This window comes from Rhyacophila brunnea, unplaced genomic scaffold (assembly GCF_057557595.1).
Source record: "Rhyacophila brunnea isolate RB1 unplaced genomic scaffold, BYU_Rbru_1.0 scaffold_7, whole genome shotgun sequence".
In the NCBI taxonomy this organism is placed as follows: domain Eukaryota; kingdom Metazoa; phylum Arthropoda; class Insecta; order Trichoptera; family Rhyacophilidae; genus Rhyacophila; species Rhyacophila brunnea.
The window spans coordinates 22692788-22710661 of record NW_028233339.1 but is presented as its reverse complement, the minus strand read 5'-3'; the positions used below and the strand labels follow the sequence as shown (position 1 = coordinate 22710661).

Here is a 17874-nt window from a genome sequence, read left to right as displayed (position 1 = left end):
CCTCAGTTTTTTTTCAAAATAGGTTTTATTGCATAACATTGTACGCGACTAAATAATACACGTTGTGTCCGAAGGTCGTAAACGGCAAACGCCGATTTATTATCTAAATTTAGCTAGCAATTAAAAAAAAGAATGAAATGGCGTGGGCAAAACGACTTAACTATAATTTTTCATCATTTTCATTTATCAAAAAAAAAACAATAATAATATCATTCCAATTGTCAATGTGTCAGGCATAATAATTCTCAATCCACCATAAAAAAATTCGTAACGAACGTCTATTTATTTCATTTGACAGTGGGGCGCCCACTTGCCTCAGTGCCAAAAAAACACTCCATACGGTGGGTTTAAATTCATCGACAATAATCACCTAGTTAGTTGGTTAGTTAACCTGGCCCTATCGCTCAGGTCCACGGCCGACTGCACAACCCGCTTCCGGGAATCTCTTTCCCGAGCTTTCTTTTTCTAGTCGGTCACAAATTCCATATTCACGTTCTCTCCATCTCCTCCAGGGCCGAGTGCTTACAGGAGTCCCTAAGGAGAGCTCTACATCGCATTTATCAACGTGGCCGGTCCATCTAAGTCTAACTCATTCCACTATATTGGGCTTAATTTGTTCACAGAGTTCAGCATTCATACCTATGGTTTTCTTTAACTGATCCAAATATTAATCGGCTAATTTTGTTTTCGAATATGTACTTGTTTTACTTCTTTTCTCCATACTACTTCTCCGTTTGGCTCCAGGTTTCACACCCATTCAGAGTAATTGACTTCACGGTTACGTTGTATACCCGGAATGTTGCATTTGACAGAAGCTTGGACCTCAAGAGTCTGTTATCGACAGTAATTATTATTAAAACTATTCAATGGGGCGAGCATTATATTATTATTATGACTTTATGACAAGATAATTTAATTTATTTCGTTTTATTTTAATTATATTATATTTTATTTTATCATAATTTAATTTATTGTATTTTATTTTAATTTTATTATATTTTATTTTTTCGTAATTTAATTTATTTTATTTTATTTTAAATATATTATATAATATTTTATTCTATCATAATTTAATTATTTAGTATAATATTTTGCCATAATTAGTTTATATTTACACAACATCATAATAATCCCAGTTTTCGCTATTGCGTTCAACGCATGGCATATTAGTGAAAATTACTTTATCTGAATATACAGATTATATATCTACATTGTATGTATGACGAATACGCATGCGTAGAACCGTGATCGTAATAGTACAAAGTTAATTAACTTTATATCAGGATATTTATCGTTCGGCGCGGACGACACGGCTGCCGTGTCCCCGTTAAACAGCCAATTAGATGCAATTAGCATGTTATTTAAATGTGGTAATTAAAATATAATTAAAAGGTAGGCAGTGATTGTGTTAAGAATACAAAACATTGTGGACATATCAAATCTAAATTCAAGACGTACACAACATGAGATTTAGATTTAGTCCAGTGATGTATTTTCTTCAGTGTTTTACAACGTTTCACCGAAAAAATGGAAAATACCATAAAAATTTGCTAAGAGTTTTCCCATTTCGGTTTGCCATACTAAATGACATGGATGTAAGCAGTATAAATTGGTTGTAGATATTATGATGTCCTGATTTATTTATTTATTTATTACAGACTGTCAAGTTTTCTTGCGAATATTGTGAGTAGGTACTAAAACTACGTACTACACATGACAGTGCACTTATATTTCATTTAAAATTATCTGCTATGTCGCTACATTTGTACACATTTTAATTGAACAGGTGTATTAAAAAACAAGGCTTAGTAAACATTACGTTACATTATTCTGCTGCCGTCTTCAATGCTTGTCAGTCATACAATTTTACAAACAGAACATACGTTGATAATAATGATCACGAACTTTGTGTCTTCAGTTGAAACAACACAAACAATAGTTAATGTTTTCAAGCAAATATGGCAACGTAACGAATATAACCGTGTACCATTATAGACGTAAGTACTTATTTTATGCGTTAGTGGTATTATAATAAAAATAAGCAACATAACATTAGAATTTTAAACGAAATAATTATACACTGTGTTTTAATTTCTGCTTAGTGATAGTTGATAGTCTTTTTACACAATAAGATATTGTTAGCAGAAAAGGATACCCGGGAAACTACAATTCAAGACAATATTAAATTTATTTATTTAACATAAATATAATGAACACGAAATGACATACGTAAGTGTATAGCAGTGATGAAGGGTGAAGGTAGGCTGTTAACATTCGACACAAATAGTGCACACTAAACTTTGTCCATCAAACGTATTTGTTTTCATTGAACTAAGACTGCAATGTGTAGATACCTACCTACTGTTTGTTAGTTTTTAAAATTCAAATAAACCCTGCATAATCCATGCCATAGTAGAATATTCATGTAACTATAAAATATCTAGAATTATGCCATTCATTAATGATTAAACCATAGATAATTTTAGATATTTTATAGATGGAAGAATACTTTTTGTCGATTATGGTTTGGTGAGGAAGAGCTTAATAAATATTAAAAAAATAACTAACACCGTCTGTAATAATATGTATTCTTAATTCAACGAAAACAAATAAGTATGACAGAAAAAGTATGCATTATTTTTGTCGGATCGCCCATAGTATACTATATAATAAAAACAAAATAAGTATGACTGACAAAGTTTACTGTGCACTATTTATGTCGAATCTTAACAGCCTACCTCCACCCATCGCCACTGGTATATAGTAGGTATAGGAATTCAAAAAAAAACATTTACACAGTTGAAAGACTTGCGAAATATTATCATACACACGTTCACCTAACATTCTAACTTGTATTAATTGTGCAAAAAAAATATGTTGAAGTATGCACTTACGTCTGTACCTGACTTAAAGATTTTAATAGGTACGACTATGTGGTACGCGATCGTATACTATATTATGTGGTACGCGATCATTTATTATATTATATTATGCGTTTAACGCAATATTACAGCTGGAGTTTTCACTGAAATCATTTCATACGAGGTATTTCAATAGATTTATTTCAAGTAGCAAGACTTACTTTGAGGACAAGGTAACATCAATGGGAAAGGGTCGGTGTACCCTATGAATGACATTAGCAACACTTTTTTTTTAAATCAATATTTGGTAAGTATGTATTTTTATTTTATAGTCATTGACGTATGATTAGATTGGTGTTGAATCAATATACATAATTATTGTCTGTGTTCGTTTTTCTTCTTTCAGTATTCATTTTGTTTTCTTGATTACACAATCAGGGCTCGGAATAAATAGTTTATTTAATTGGAATAAATGTGACATTTTTTAAATATATATTCTGTTCATTTATATTAGATCTCACAATTTAGTAAACAATGTTCTATATAGGTACCTACCACCAAAATTTATACATACGTCTCAGATGTAAAATGTTTTATTATAATAAGACCGTAAAATACGTCCTGTAGGGTGACGTAAGGTTCTTTCTTCTTCTTTCTCGGCACTACATCCCGGGGCGGGATTTGGCCTCCTCTACAATTGTCCTCCACACGCTCCTTTCCCTGGCTGCTCCTCTCCAGTCTCCAGCTCTCCCCATCTTTCTCCAGTCCTCTTCGATACAGTCAGCCCACCTCTTCTTTGGTCTGCCCCTACTAGACCGTTTCCACTGTGGGATCCACTTGGTCATGATTTTTGGCGTCCTGTGCTCAGGCATTCTCTCAACGTGTGCAGCCCACCTTAGTCTTTGGGATCGACAGAAATTTACCACCGTTTCATGTTTTATTAACTCTTCTAATTCGCGGTTCATTTTTATCCTGTAACTTCCATTTTCCAATGTGGGCCCGAAAATTCTCCTGAGGATCTTTCTTTCGAATATGGCCAGTTTATGTTCTTCCCTTTGAATGAGGCACCATGTCTCACAGCCATAGGTAGCTACTGGTCGAATAACTGTTTTGTAGATAAGCAGTTTGCTATTCTTGCTTAGGATTTTCGAACTCAGTAGACCCTTACAGGCGTAGAAGCACTTATTAGCAGCTATGAGTCGTATGTTCACCTCTTCTGTTGTTTTATTGAGTGTGTTTAGGTTAGAGCCCAGGTACGTGAAGCTCTGAACCTCTTCCCATACCTGCTGCTCCACACAGATATTTCGAGGTGGACCCTGCTCTTGCGTGGATACCATGTATTTTGTTTTGCAGGCATTTATTTCTAATCCAAGCTTTTCCGCTTCCTTTTTCAATGTTGTGACATGGTCGACTTTTTGATTAATTCAGCAGCTATCATATCAACACCGGGAGCTTTATTATTTTTTTACCCCCTTAGTGCCTGCTTTACTTCATTCAGCGTAGGTTCTTCAATGATTTCTTCCGCTGTATGATATACCATTTCATCGTCATGTTCTCCTTGTTCATTGCCAGCATGATTTAACAGTGAATAGAAATATTCTCTCCATCTTGCCATGATATCTTCTTTATCAGTTAAAAATTTTCCATTTAAGTCTCGGGAAATGTTCATTCTGGGTTGGTATGATTTAGTTTGATCCCGGAAATTTTGTAGAATTTTCTAGTTTCATTGCACCTTCTCTGAGATTCCATACCCTCCACCATTTTCCTCAACATTTCGCGTTTTCGTTCACGGCAGAGTTTTGTTGCATATTTTCTTTTTTCTTTATAAATTTCCGCATTTTGGCGTGTTTCTCTTTGTAGGCATTTTTTTCTTGCATTATTTTTTTCTATAATTGCCTGTTTGCAAGCATCATCGAACCAGCCGTTATTTGCTTGTACCTTTCTTTCCCCTAGTACTTCAGTGGCACTCGCTATTATGCAGCGTTTAGTGTTTTCCCAATCATCATTTACGTCATCGGTAATTGGTGTCACTTGTAATTTGCTATCTAGCACTTGTTGGTAGTTTTTCAGGGGGTCTGAATTCATAAGTTTTTCCAGATTCCATTTTATTCTTTTCTTTCCATCGCTTTTTTGAGCTCTTGATATTTTTTGCTTCAATTTCGCCTTCACAAGAAAATGATCCGAATCACAGTTGGCCCCCCTGCAAGAGCGTACATCTTCAACTGTTGTGGCTCTTCTTTTAGATATAAGTAAATGATCAATTTGGTTACACTCCGTGCTTCCTGGGATTCTCCAAGTTCCTTTATGTATCATTTTATGTGGATAGCAGGTGCTACTAATTACGAGATTGTTAGCCGCTGCAAAGCCACACAAACGCTCTCTATTTTCGCTGGTTGTTTCATGCATGCTATGTTTTCCAGCAATTTCTGCGTATATTTGTTCTTTTCCAATTTTGGCATTGAAGTCTCCCATTACAATTAATGCATCATGCGCTGAGACAGCTTCACATGCACTTTGTATGTCGTCATAAAATTTATCTTTGATTTCTTCTGTTGCATCCTCGGTTGGAGCATAGGCGTTTATGAAAGTAATATTATAAAATATGCCTTTTATTCCGAGTTTACAAAGTCACTCATTTATTGGCTCAAACCCCAGCACGGATTTCCGTATATTAGCATTGATAATAAATCCAGTTCCATGACGCCCTTGTGTATTCAGTGCTCCACTAAAGTACAGAGAATATTTCCTTTTATTAATGCAGCCACTGTCCTTCCACCTTATCTCCTGCAGAGCTGTTACGTCCATATTATATTTATAAAGTTCGTTTGCAACTTCTTCCATCTTTCCTGCTTGCAACATTGTTCTTATGTTCCAAGTTCCGCAGTGTAAATAAAATCGTTTGTCCTTAATTTGTAGCTGGGGTCTTTCATTGATAGGGGTCCTGTGTTCCGAGGCGCTTGTGTTCGTGTTCGTAATCTGGTGTTTTTACCATGTAGGGTGATTAGCCCTACGATGAACCCTCCTCCTTCATCCGGGCTTGGGACCGGCAGCAACCTAGGTGAATCCTATGGCTACAGGCGGAGTTGGTGAAGTAAGGTTATTTGGTGATAATTTTTAAAAAAGCTCCATTTACAATCTTATTTTTTTCCTATACGTGAAGGGTACAAGGGTAAAACAGGAAATGTCACACAAAAGTGAAAAGTTACTTAAGTATGGTAATGGTATCTATCTACCTATGGTATTTTTTATTTTTTTGCATTAAAATGTTCGATATAGATGAAAATTGCAATACCAGTATTACGCGAAAGATACAAAAAACTAGTTCTTTTCCACCAATACAAAAACTAGGAATGTCCAATGTGTCCAAAAATTAAATTGTTAATTACGACAACTTTTGGTTTTGTGACATTTCTTGTTTTACCCGTGTGCGATTCACGTAATATACATCACATTATTATTATTACAAACACTCGATAATAATGCGCTCCCATTACCTATTATTTAGAACAGGGGAGGGCAAACTGCGGCCCGCGGGCCGCATGTGGCCCGCCGGGTATTTTTTTGCGGCCCGCCATCATTAATTGTACTTCTGATTACGAATAACTTTTTTTATATATTTTTTAAAAAATATTGACAATAGATGAAAAATTTGAAGAATTTGTTATTTCGTAAATGTATTATCTCAGTACGTCTTCCTTGCGTCTCGTCTCACACTATGTAACTACTATTTTCTACGTTGAACAACGATTTCAATAGATATTGATAGTGTACCGACAAACCCACAACTTGAGATTATTGATCTGCAGTGTGACACTGATTTAAGAGAATTGCATCGTCGTGAAGAAATCTCCAAATTTTACAATGCTTTTAATTCAGACAAATTCGACCAACTTAAAGATTATGCAAGAAAAATGTTCGTTATTTTTGGATCAATTTATATATGTGAACAAACATTTTCGATCATGAACCTCAATAAAAATTCTATACGATCAAATATCGACGATGCCCATTTAAAAGCAGTTTTAAGAATATCAACTACAAAATTAACACCTGAATTAAAAAAAATAAACAATAGTTTCATTCTTCTCATTTTTTTTTTTTTGAAATGTTTATTTTTCGTAATAATAAATAGTGTATATCTAAAAATGGTATTTTACTTGCGGCCCGCCGGTCATTTTGAATTCTTGAATTTGGCCCTCCATCCAAAAAGTTTGCCCTCCCCTGATTTAGAATATTTAGATAAATTGAGTGATTCATACCTTTTTCTTTCTTTAGCCCGCGATAAACAAGGTGCGATTATTTAAAAAATTACGTTGTTTTCAGGAGGCCCCCGATATGTATTAGACCAGAGCCCCTTCGAGTGTAAATCTGACCCTGGTTGTGTGACCAGAGTTTACAAAGCAAACTATGTAATAATAATATGTATGTAGTACGTGAATCGTCATGCATTTAAAATTGTAGTTAACATTATTTTAGATTTTCCATGTTTCTGTACGTTTTCCATATTCGTTCTAATTTAATATTCGGAACCTAACCTAACCTAATATACTGGTGTTACACACACAGTATTCAATTATTGTATTTATGTGCGCACGACAATGTTTTATTTGGCGGCTAATGACTGTGAATCGTAGACAATAAAAGTATATCCACTTATTCGTGAACCGTTTTGACCCGCGCCAGTGTTTCAATTTAAAAGTAAAATTTACTTCCCGACGTCGTCGCGGGACTTGACTTACAAATTTAATAGCTACTGGTTTATAAAAAGAAACAAAAACTTCTTTAAATCTTCTCAGGAGTTTTACAAGAGTTATCCTACTGCCAAGAAAATTGATGACATTTATTTTGTAACACCAGTATGTAACTTCAAGTACCTAGGTATACTGTAATCTACTATTAACTATATAATACAGTATCAAAACTGGCAGAGATCTACTACAAACACTCTCTCTTTGTCATTCATAAATTTGAACGAACAAATTATATTTGCCTGAGAAAACTCTTCTGGGGCTCTCTTTGAGCACTTGTCATTCTTTGCACTTAGCGTCAAACTATTTTCCTTAACCCATCGCGCCCTATCGGCGCCAATTTGGCGCCGGTGTTACAGGATACAGGACACGATGAAAATCAAAAAAAAATAATCATATTTAGATTTTTTTTAACACAATACTTACGGGCCCTTTTAATTAATTCTGTAATTAACGTGTTAATTTGCATTTGAAAAGTAATTAGCAAAAACACAATTTTTTGCGGCCCGTAAGCTATGGGTTAAGTTGAAATTACTTAATAATATATGTAGCTCTCATTTTATGATGTTAGTTATATACAGTCCAATATATTTTTTTAGAAATATTTGATTTATGAAATCTATTTTTATTTAAATTTGTCAAAATAATGATCAGTTCGCTAGGTATGAGGTGTTTGAGACAGTAAAAAACATAAAATGGCTATCCATCTTCTAAATATCTTGAAAAGTATTATATTTAGCTCTAGTTTTATTATATCTTCCTTTTATTATTTACTTCTATCATGGACTTTTTATCTATGTCATTTTGTATAAAAATAGGCAAAAAAAACCCAAAAAACTATATTTGACATGCTTTTTTCATTCCACCTATACACAAAGTTTACTTAAAATGTAAATACTTAATAGAAAAATTCAAAACCTATAAATATTTAAAAGATTTATTTGAATTGAATGAATAATACATGCGTTATATCAATTTTAGTAATCAGTGTGCCTTTTTAAGTGATCCTGAAAAATTAATTCTGTCTGGAATGGGTTAAAGAGCTTACTGCGTGACGGTAAGAATAATCTACGCCTGGGTTCAATTTTAAACATTGTTTCCCAACCGGTGCCTGTCCGCATAAATTGTATGCCGGACGCAAATAGTATTTTCGCCCATTTTAAAATGCGTATATGTCAAAAATTCAAATGGGTTTATATAATATATACTTAACTATATAATCATTCATAATTTACAATCAGACATACAAATATATTATATATTATTAAAACAAAATCCCAAAAAGAATTATACCTAGTGCTACATGACCATCGCATTCCAGGCGGAGAGCATTTTTTTTACCATGTCAGATCCTAATAGGATTGTATGGGTCTCGACTGAGTGGAGGTTTGTTTTAACAGATTTTTGTTTTTACGAGAAATGGATGTTAACCACTTGCTCACCCTAATAGATCTATACCCTGACTCAACACACAAATTGAAAAACAATATGTGTATTTGCCAGACCCAGGATTCGAACCTAGGGCACGCGACACTATAAGCCGACGCTTAAACTACTCAGCTATCGTGGGTATTAGATCGCCACATTTTTTTCTTATATGTATGTTTCTGAAGTTGTTCCTGGCAATAAATCAGATTAATGTGTCATAATAACTTTGAAATAGAGAAGATAATATTATGACGCGGCCGTTAAAATATACCGAATATTGATTGAAGGTTTTGCCCTCTGCACAAGTATACTAATTTTGACTCATTTTGAGAAATCTTCTTATAAGTGTATCCTCGAAGTCTCATATTTATCTTGTTCATGTAAAAAAAATTTAATATATTCAGTAAAAACGTTTAAGGAGGATATACGTCATAAATCTGTATTATTTGATGAAAAAATCTCTTATCCCCACTTGATATGGACCTGGTAATTTTGATAATACAATATCAAATGGCTATAATGATATTATTTAGATTTTTGTGTTGATAGTAAAACGCAATAACTACCTCTTTATATTTCGTGGTATAGACATAGAGTGACAAATTTTACGAAAACGTAGTTGCGGTTTTTTGATAAAATGTAGTCATATTTCAAATTTTGTTCCAATCTAATTCATGTGCTAAAATGTGTAATATTCACGTTTTCCGATAAAATTATTGAATCATCTTTTCTAATTTATTCCTTACGTAGTGTAGGTATAATCATGTGCATATTGTATTGTCTAGTCTACGGATACAGATAGGGCCGTCAAAAAGGTACGGTCCTACAAACTTATAAACTACGAACTACCATATGGACGCCATTTTGAAAACGTCATTCGAATGTCAGATTCTGTCCAGTTGCGAGTCTTGATTGGGTAGTTTTCGACTAGGCTCCCCCGGTTACATGTAAGTTGTACGTATGCAGTTCATCGTGGGACACTTATTGGACACTGGCCGCATTACGTATAACTGATTACGTACAAATTTCCGGATACGGGTTCCCCATCCATTCTTAAGATAAGTTTGTAGGTCTGTATCAATATTATCTTTCGATTTCGATGGATTTTGCGATTTTTTTTTTGTGGTACTTATTAAATCCGTCGCCGTACTTCAGCATAATATGTTACAAGTTAGTCTCCTCATCGTACATTATTAGTATTATTGCAAAAAAACTCTTAATTATATTAATACATTTGAGCTCAATCAACATAATACAGAACGAAATAGGTTGAGATTCATTTACATGAATAGTATTTTTTCTCTAGTCAATTGTAGGTATATCACAGGGAACACAGCATTAATGTGAACTGAAATGTGGAGTAACGGGTAACCGATCTCGAGTGTGGAAGAATATGGGATAAACTTATAGCGCCTGTAACACGTGCATGGATTTACTTGCACCAATAGTGTGTATTTTAAACTATCGCAATAATAACTGTTCACACGTAAAAGTACTGACTGTCTCGCCAATTTCATTCTTCAAGAGTACGTGAGACGCGATGTTGTCATTGATTGGTACTATTTGACAGGTCGAGAAAATCGGTTAACCTCTGAGTCTCATGAGTCTCGGTGACGTTCGTTTTTTTACCGGCAGGTTTTCAAGTATCGTTCTACTGCGCAGGCGCAGATATTGCACGGTCCAATTGTCGCGTGAAATTTCAGAAGCTTCTGAACTTTTTTGATTCATGCATGCAATCTTGCAATTTGCATGATAACGTGTTCACAGTGCATTTTCTGTTGTGGCCACGATAATACGCACTGTCAGCAGTAAATGCATGCACGTGTAAACGGGGTATAAAACACGGCATGTCAAGAATACGTCATTCTAAGCTCGTCCTTCGTTCTGATAATACTGCTCTCGGTTTATGCACTGACGCTGATTCACTATTGGTGTTTTTGAAGGTTGCAGCACACACTTTTGCACGTCTATAATATGTGGTTCATTATCTAAGCACACCCACACATTCAAAATGTAGTGCCTATCTGAATTATATTTATTAACCCGTTCTGTGGTAAGTATATCATATTTCAAAAACTAGCACAAAATTTATTTCATTATAATGAATTTTCTAACAACTGTTATTGTATCACAGATTATATAGCTGAGCTATAGAAAACCTGCAGTTACTGACTTATTATATTATTAGTACACAAAATGATAGATTTCGACAATATAATCTTAAGTCTCTCTTTTGCTCGATCTAGTATGTTGACTTGGAAGCATGCTTGTCGTTGCGTCCACACAGTCGAGCAACTCGACACAAGACGCTGTGAGGCCACCGTCGCACCGCTACGACATCGACCACGAGCGACAGCGAGGCCCCACTAGCCTTGCCGGTGCGTCCTCACTCCCTCACTCAAATTACTACGAGCAAGAATTACAGACCTTCAATATTTTTCGGATAGTGCAATTTGTTCCATGTTGAACAAAAAACCATCGAGCCAGATGGTACACACGTTGAGACATGTTGGAATCAGCGTGAAACCATCGAGCAAGAACGTGCGTGTGTACTTACTATAAGAAAACGATAGTGTATGGTCACAAGTCACAATAATAGTATACTCGTATTATGCGAATTTCTTGAGAATAAACGCCGCGTCGCAGGCGAAAGGGCTGATACACTTAATAATAAAAAATTCAAGACGTTATCAATGATGAAGAAAATTGCACGTTTCTTTTTGTCTATAATGGAGGGAAATGGTGAGAAAAACTACTAACAAATTAAAAATTATGTAGTTATTGCAGAAGATATTCAAAATAATTGAATGTATCAACTTATTTATCAAAAACGATATAATAATATTGTAATAAAACATCCCACTTTTATGTAACATTTAATTCACTAAACATTGTCCAGGCAGCTAGTTTATTATTATTATTATTACCTTCCTCAAGAATAATTATTATTGTAGTAATAAAATTCAAAAACTTAACACTAATGAGATTACATTATTATATTATTTTACTAAAACCTGTTCACCTTCATGTTAGATAAAGGGCTTCGACTATTTGGGAGGGAATTTTTTTACAGCGTTTTTAGTATTTAGAAAAAGGAATGCAACATGTAACCAGGCCTGTGGCGTAGTGATTTAAAGTACCTACTTTTCACGGAGTTGCATCGTTAGGTACCTACCGACTCATCTTAATGTCAAAATGTTTTTAATGCACAGCATGTGATAAATACATGAACTCAACGTTTTTCAATGTTGTCGTTGTCATTCCCTTTCAGTCGTGATCACTGGAAGCAGCCAATACACTAGGGCAGTGGCGCACCCAGGATTTAATATTGGGGGGGGGCCCAAGGAGGAGAATGTATATTAGTCCCATAGGCTCTTTTTCTTCTTCATATAATTATTTTTACATATTTTCACAATACATGGCGATATATTTGTACAGTTTCTCCTAGTTTTTATTAAATTGGAGGCATAGTGGCGGTAACCGTTGAGCGTGTCATCAGCGACTGGCGGATTGGAAGTGACTAACAGCGACCATGCTGGACACGTGCACTTAGTATGCTAAAACATTACTCAAATAATATCGGCTGTGCTACCCGCTTGGTCTAGAGCAGTGTTTCCCAAAGTGTGGTACGCGTACCCCCTGGGGTACGGGAAGGGTTTGGTGGGGGATGCGCTTCACCGGGCTATGGCTGCGCCTGGTGCAACAAGCATTAATACAACATCCATGCTTGGAATGTTTATCGCATGCGGAAGAAGAGCAATTGTTGGAATTATTAGCTTCAGACGGATTCTTTCAAAATAAATATAAGGAGTGTACTTAAAAATCATTTAGGTTTGAAATGCAACATGTGTATCTAGTTTTAACAGAGTAATTCCTGAAATACATCTTGCCTTTTCCAACTTCATGGTGTGGAACCGCATCGCAGATTAAAATTAATAACCAGGGAACCAAATTACGATGATCTGTCGTTTCAACATAAACATTTCATCCTTCTCATTGATTATAATGAATGTTATTTTTTATAATATAACTTTTATTTATATTTTATTATGAATGAATTTATTTTTCGTTTATTATTATTTTGTTTATGTACTACAAAAGGGAAATATAAATATATTTTGATTGTTATTAAAGTACTTACATGCATTTTTCTTTGACGAGGGGTACACAGATCTCGAAAGTTTGGGGAACACTGGTCTAGAGAGCTACAATATTTATGCCGAATTCCACCGAAAAAAAAAATGTTCTTTTGATTTACACCACCACCGACTGTAGTGGGTGTAGTCGTTCTTGTCGCCGAATGTTTATCGTAGATTTTTGGTTATGTAATATTGAGGTTCCAAAATAAATTGAAAATGGACAAAAAAAAAGTATTATTGCATTTAACTTATACACAACCTACTCAACACAACACAGCCTAATATCTCGTTTATCGAACTTTTGTCTGTTGCACTCGGTGTACCTACACCATGGCCCCCACATCCTGAAACGGGCCCTCAGGCTAGGATATTTGACGGGCCCCCTATCCACCGCTTATATTAAAGGCAGTGTGAAACACTACATTAACGTTTTTCAAATTGTATTTTAGTTCAAATTGAGGGCACTTATACAGTGAATTATTGGCGATTTTCAATACATCTACTTTAAGCATCTACTGGAGCTGTCGAGTATCGACACATAATAATCAGAAAATATATTGGACAATTATATAATTTAAAATGTTCATGGTCATGAAGTATAATAGCGCCGCAGGCGACTTTTTTTACTACCAAAGCTAATTTATGATGTGTGTTTATCTCACTTATCTGGTCAACGCGACACGCCGGGCCCCTCACAGCCCGGGCCCCCTGTCTAGAGCCCTGTCAGCCCTCCCCAGCCATGACCTACACGACTCTGGAATTCGGGTGGACACCGAGAATTTTTTGACAGTTCATTAGTTTCTAAAAAACCCCGACATTAGTGTTTCGAAATTAAAATCTAAGACATTTTTCTAAAAAGGGTGCTGGAGAATTACAAATCAATTTTTTGCCGTGTTATTTGTCTAAGTCCAAGGTATAGTTTATTGGCTTTAAATTTCAATGGGTAAAATCATTCTGATGATTTTCATATTTTGGGGGGTGCCAGGGCCCCCTGCCCCTCCCTGGGTGCGCCACTGCACTAGGGATCCGTAAATCCCTACAATCAATAATTGACAGCGACTGCAAAAATAACAATCATGAAGCTCTTTACGTTTGTGAATATTAACTACAACCTGTGTGACTATGAGGGCAGTGTGTCATGCAGTGGCGAAGGGTGGAGGTAGGCTGTTAATATCCGCTATAAATAGTGGAAACTAAACTTTGTCAGTCATAGGAATTTGTTTTCATTAAAATAAGACTACAATTTACAGACGGTGATAGTTAGTTTTTAAAATTTAATTAAACCCTGCGAAAACCAAGCCATAATAGATAATAGTCAAAAATACTGCTCTATCTATAAAATATCTAAAATTATGCAATTAAACCATACATAACTTTGGATATTTTGTATATATAATGATATTCTATCTATCAATTATAGTTTGGTTTAGGCAAGGCTTAATGAATTTTAAAAGAATGTGTAATTTACGTATCCTTAATCCAACGAAAACAAATAAGTATGAATGAAAAAGTGTGCACAATTTTGTCGTATCGCCCAAAATATACCACAACTAGTATGGTTTAGTTAGGGAGGGTTTAATTCATTTTTAAAAACTAACCAACACATCTATCAATTATTATAGACTTAGTTCAATGGAAACAAATACTATGACTGACAAAGTTTATTGTCGACTATTTATGTCGAATCTTAACAGCCTACCTCCACCCTTCGCCTCTGGTGTCATGTCATGTACTTTACTTATGTATGTGTGGGTTTACTATTATTTTGTGGCACCTGCGATGTGCCTATATAACTTTTATCTGCAGGGCTCTGGGTGGTTAAGCTTGGTGTACTTCGTACATTATTTGCATACATCAACTAGTAACTATATAACATATGTTATTATCCAGGTCCTCGAGAAAAGATAGGGCAATCCAGGCTCGGACTGTCCGTGCAAAAAAGCGGTCAACGCTGAGATCTCTGGCTGGCGCTAGCAGAGCGATTCAATGCCCTCGAGAAGTATTTTTTATGTTTTATATTTTACGTCTTGGTTTTGGGTTTAATATTTTTTTTATTCCGTGAGGTGGCTGTTTCACCACCATCTTTTGTTACCCATTTAATTTCGGTATGTCGAACTCCTTCACCGTTTTCGATTACAAACATAAGACACCGAGGCCAAACTGGCTTATATTATCATCAAATTAATTAGAATTCGCAATAATTGTATGCATATTGATGAAGAGCTCACGGTCCTTAATCGTGAGTGCCTTAGTGATACCTAACCTAACGAAGCACGGTCGAATTTGGTAGTATGTAGACCAGGGATGGTGAACCTTTTTACGTACGCGTGCCAAAATTTCCCAAATAATATTTTTCGATTGTCTGACGTGCCAAGGAGTTTATTATGACGCAAATGTTTTATTTTTTATGTTATATTTTATTTTAATGTTTTCTCAAAAAATAGTTTTTAAGAATTCCATCTTTCATAGTATTTCTAGCCGAATGCACGTCTTTTATTCTTTGTATATTTTTTTCCATGTATCTATTCAAAATTATCAAAGAGGTCGTGGAAGCATTTAAACCACGCATCTTTCATATTATATTCTCCATCACTAAACGGTTTTCCATTTTAAGAGATTATGTTGAGGCAAATTATAATTGAATGACTACCGATAATTAATTTCATAAGGTTTGTTGATTTAATATTTTTATTTTTAATTGCCCGATCCTAAGGACCGACCTACGTAATGATTATTCTTCAAAGGATTATTTGCCTGCTATTTTTTATACAATGCAATTTGTCATGTATGGATGAATTTCGTCGTTTCCGTTTGTCCATCGATTAGTAAACATAATATGAAAAACCGGAGAAAATACGCATGGCGTCATTATTTTTTAATATTATATAGTTTTAGCATATAAAGTTTTACAAATAAATATACTTATAGAATTACCTACTTAAGTGCCTATAGGTATATTTATTTGTAAAACGTTTTTACATTGTATAATTTATTGTCTCTTCTTACATTCGCGTGCCATGCAAAACCTTCTCGCATGCCACTAGTGACACGCGTGCCATAGGTTCGCCATCCCTAATTTAGACAGTGTTGATTATGGTTTTCAAATGATGTTACGTAGCTGCCATATTACATCATTAAAGTCATTGTCATTTTTTTGATTAAAGCATTTTTGCATTAAGTATGCCAAATTTTTATATTATTTTGTCATTTTATAAAAAGTCTACGTGGTCAAGATCTAAATGGAAAAGTTTATCTGTCCAAGGATAATAGAATTGTGTAGATTTTCCGAGTTTTACGTGACGTTAAAGACAAGCGAAATCATTCCGCCATTCGCAATTATTTGGCATATTTTTTGTGAATCTGTTCTCTTTTCGTAAAACATTTACTTTTAATTATTGTCGACATTACTTTCCCGTGGTACGCGCATGCGCTTGTTTGGCGAATCGACAAAACCAGTCGAACACTGCCTGCCGTTTGATTCAGTTTCATATACTAGAATGTTTAGCTTTACTCAGTCAATGTATGGCCGCCTACTTGAGTCGTCGACATTTCCAACGATGTGAAAAAAATACAGTATTATCGATATCGCTTCACGTTAGAAACGGTCTCTGAATTAATACTATGTGGTTATAATAATAACATTTCCTCGTCCGATTAATTCTTATCACTTTTCCGACGTACGCGCCTATTTCGGTTTAAACATTTTGACATGTTTGTGTTAATTGGTGCATGAAACAAAAATAAACATAATATTCAGTTTTGTGCTGCGAATAATTGTGATTGTTATTGGATTTATTACGATGAGCAGTGGCATTTGTGAAGCCCGTCATCCACCATCGCCGCAAACGATGACCATACCAGCACGTATGGAGAAACTGACAGCCAGGTTCTACCTCAGGGCGTTGGATCAATATGAAAAGCTTTTGGATTTACGACGGTTTAAGAAGAACAACAATAATGTAAGTTCTAGTACTACATATCTATGAATAAAATAATAATCAATTGACAGTACATGCGTATAGAAACAGACGTGAATGTAACAACCATAGATTATTCAATTGTATTCTAATCAAATCTTCCTAAAAACACCGTGAAATTAAGAGTGATTCAGAGCTTTTTTAATTGGAAACATTAACCATGCAACGTTGCAACGGATAATAATTTCATGATATCACGGATGAAACATACTAATTTTACAATAAATAAACGCATTTTGCACGATGTCGTGTTGTGTTAACCTAATGATACGATTAATGTACGGCGTGTCAGGTAGTGAACATAAATTATATTATATTCGCCGATTTGCAGGAACTTCCCTAAATTGTATATATTTATATATTATATATCTTGCTATCATGTGCGCGTCCGCACGTGGGAAAATGATTGCATATGTGTAGTACTACGTAGGCCGTAGAGTCTACGCATACTTACGCACGTGTGGGAATGTCCGAAGAGAGGGCGGGTGAAGGGTGGGGGGTGTGAACCAGTTTTCTTTGCGCTGTTTGCCAAAAAGTTTTTACACCATGACCTGATAAATTATAATTTTCATTGATGTTTTCAATACAACTATGATTAAATATATTAAGGCTATATTTCAGTTGAGGCATGGTCTTAGATCGTGGCTAGGCGATGCGTGGATTGTGCAAATGATGCGTGCCGAACGAAATATAATTTGTCATAAAAATCCAACATGCGTCC

The 17874-nt window shown here is 35.0% G+C and overlaps 1 protein-coding gene across 9 annotated transcripts in view; it reads left to right on the top strand.

The window, feature by feature from the left end:
- The window catches only part of IP3K1 (inositol-trisphosphate 3-kinase-like protein), a 169243-nt gene that overhangs the window by 135470 nt on the left and 15899 nt on the right, over window positions 1-17874 (top strand). For 3 of the 9 annotated variants that reach the window (XM_085957469.1, XM_085957470.1, XM_085957471.1), the window contains 2 exons: window positions 15067-15175; window positions 16985-17135. The exons of 2 other annotated variants lie outside the window; for them this stretch is intronic. In XM_085957469.1, the coding sequence (XP_085813595.1) occupies window positions 17025-17135 (111 nt within the window). In that variant the 5' untranslated portion in view covers window positions 15067-15175; window positions 16985-17024. Of the gene's footprint in view, window positions 1-15066; window positions 15176-16689; window positions 17136-17874 lie in introns of those variants that run through there. 4 more of the 9 variants (XM_085957465.1, XM_085957467.1, XM_085957464.1 and 1 more) reach the window with 2 other exon arrangements.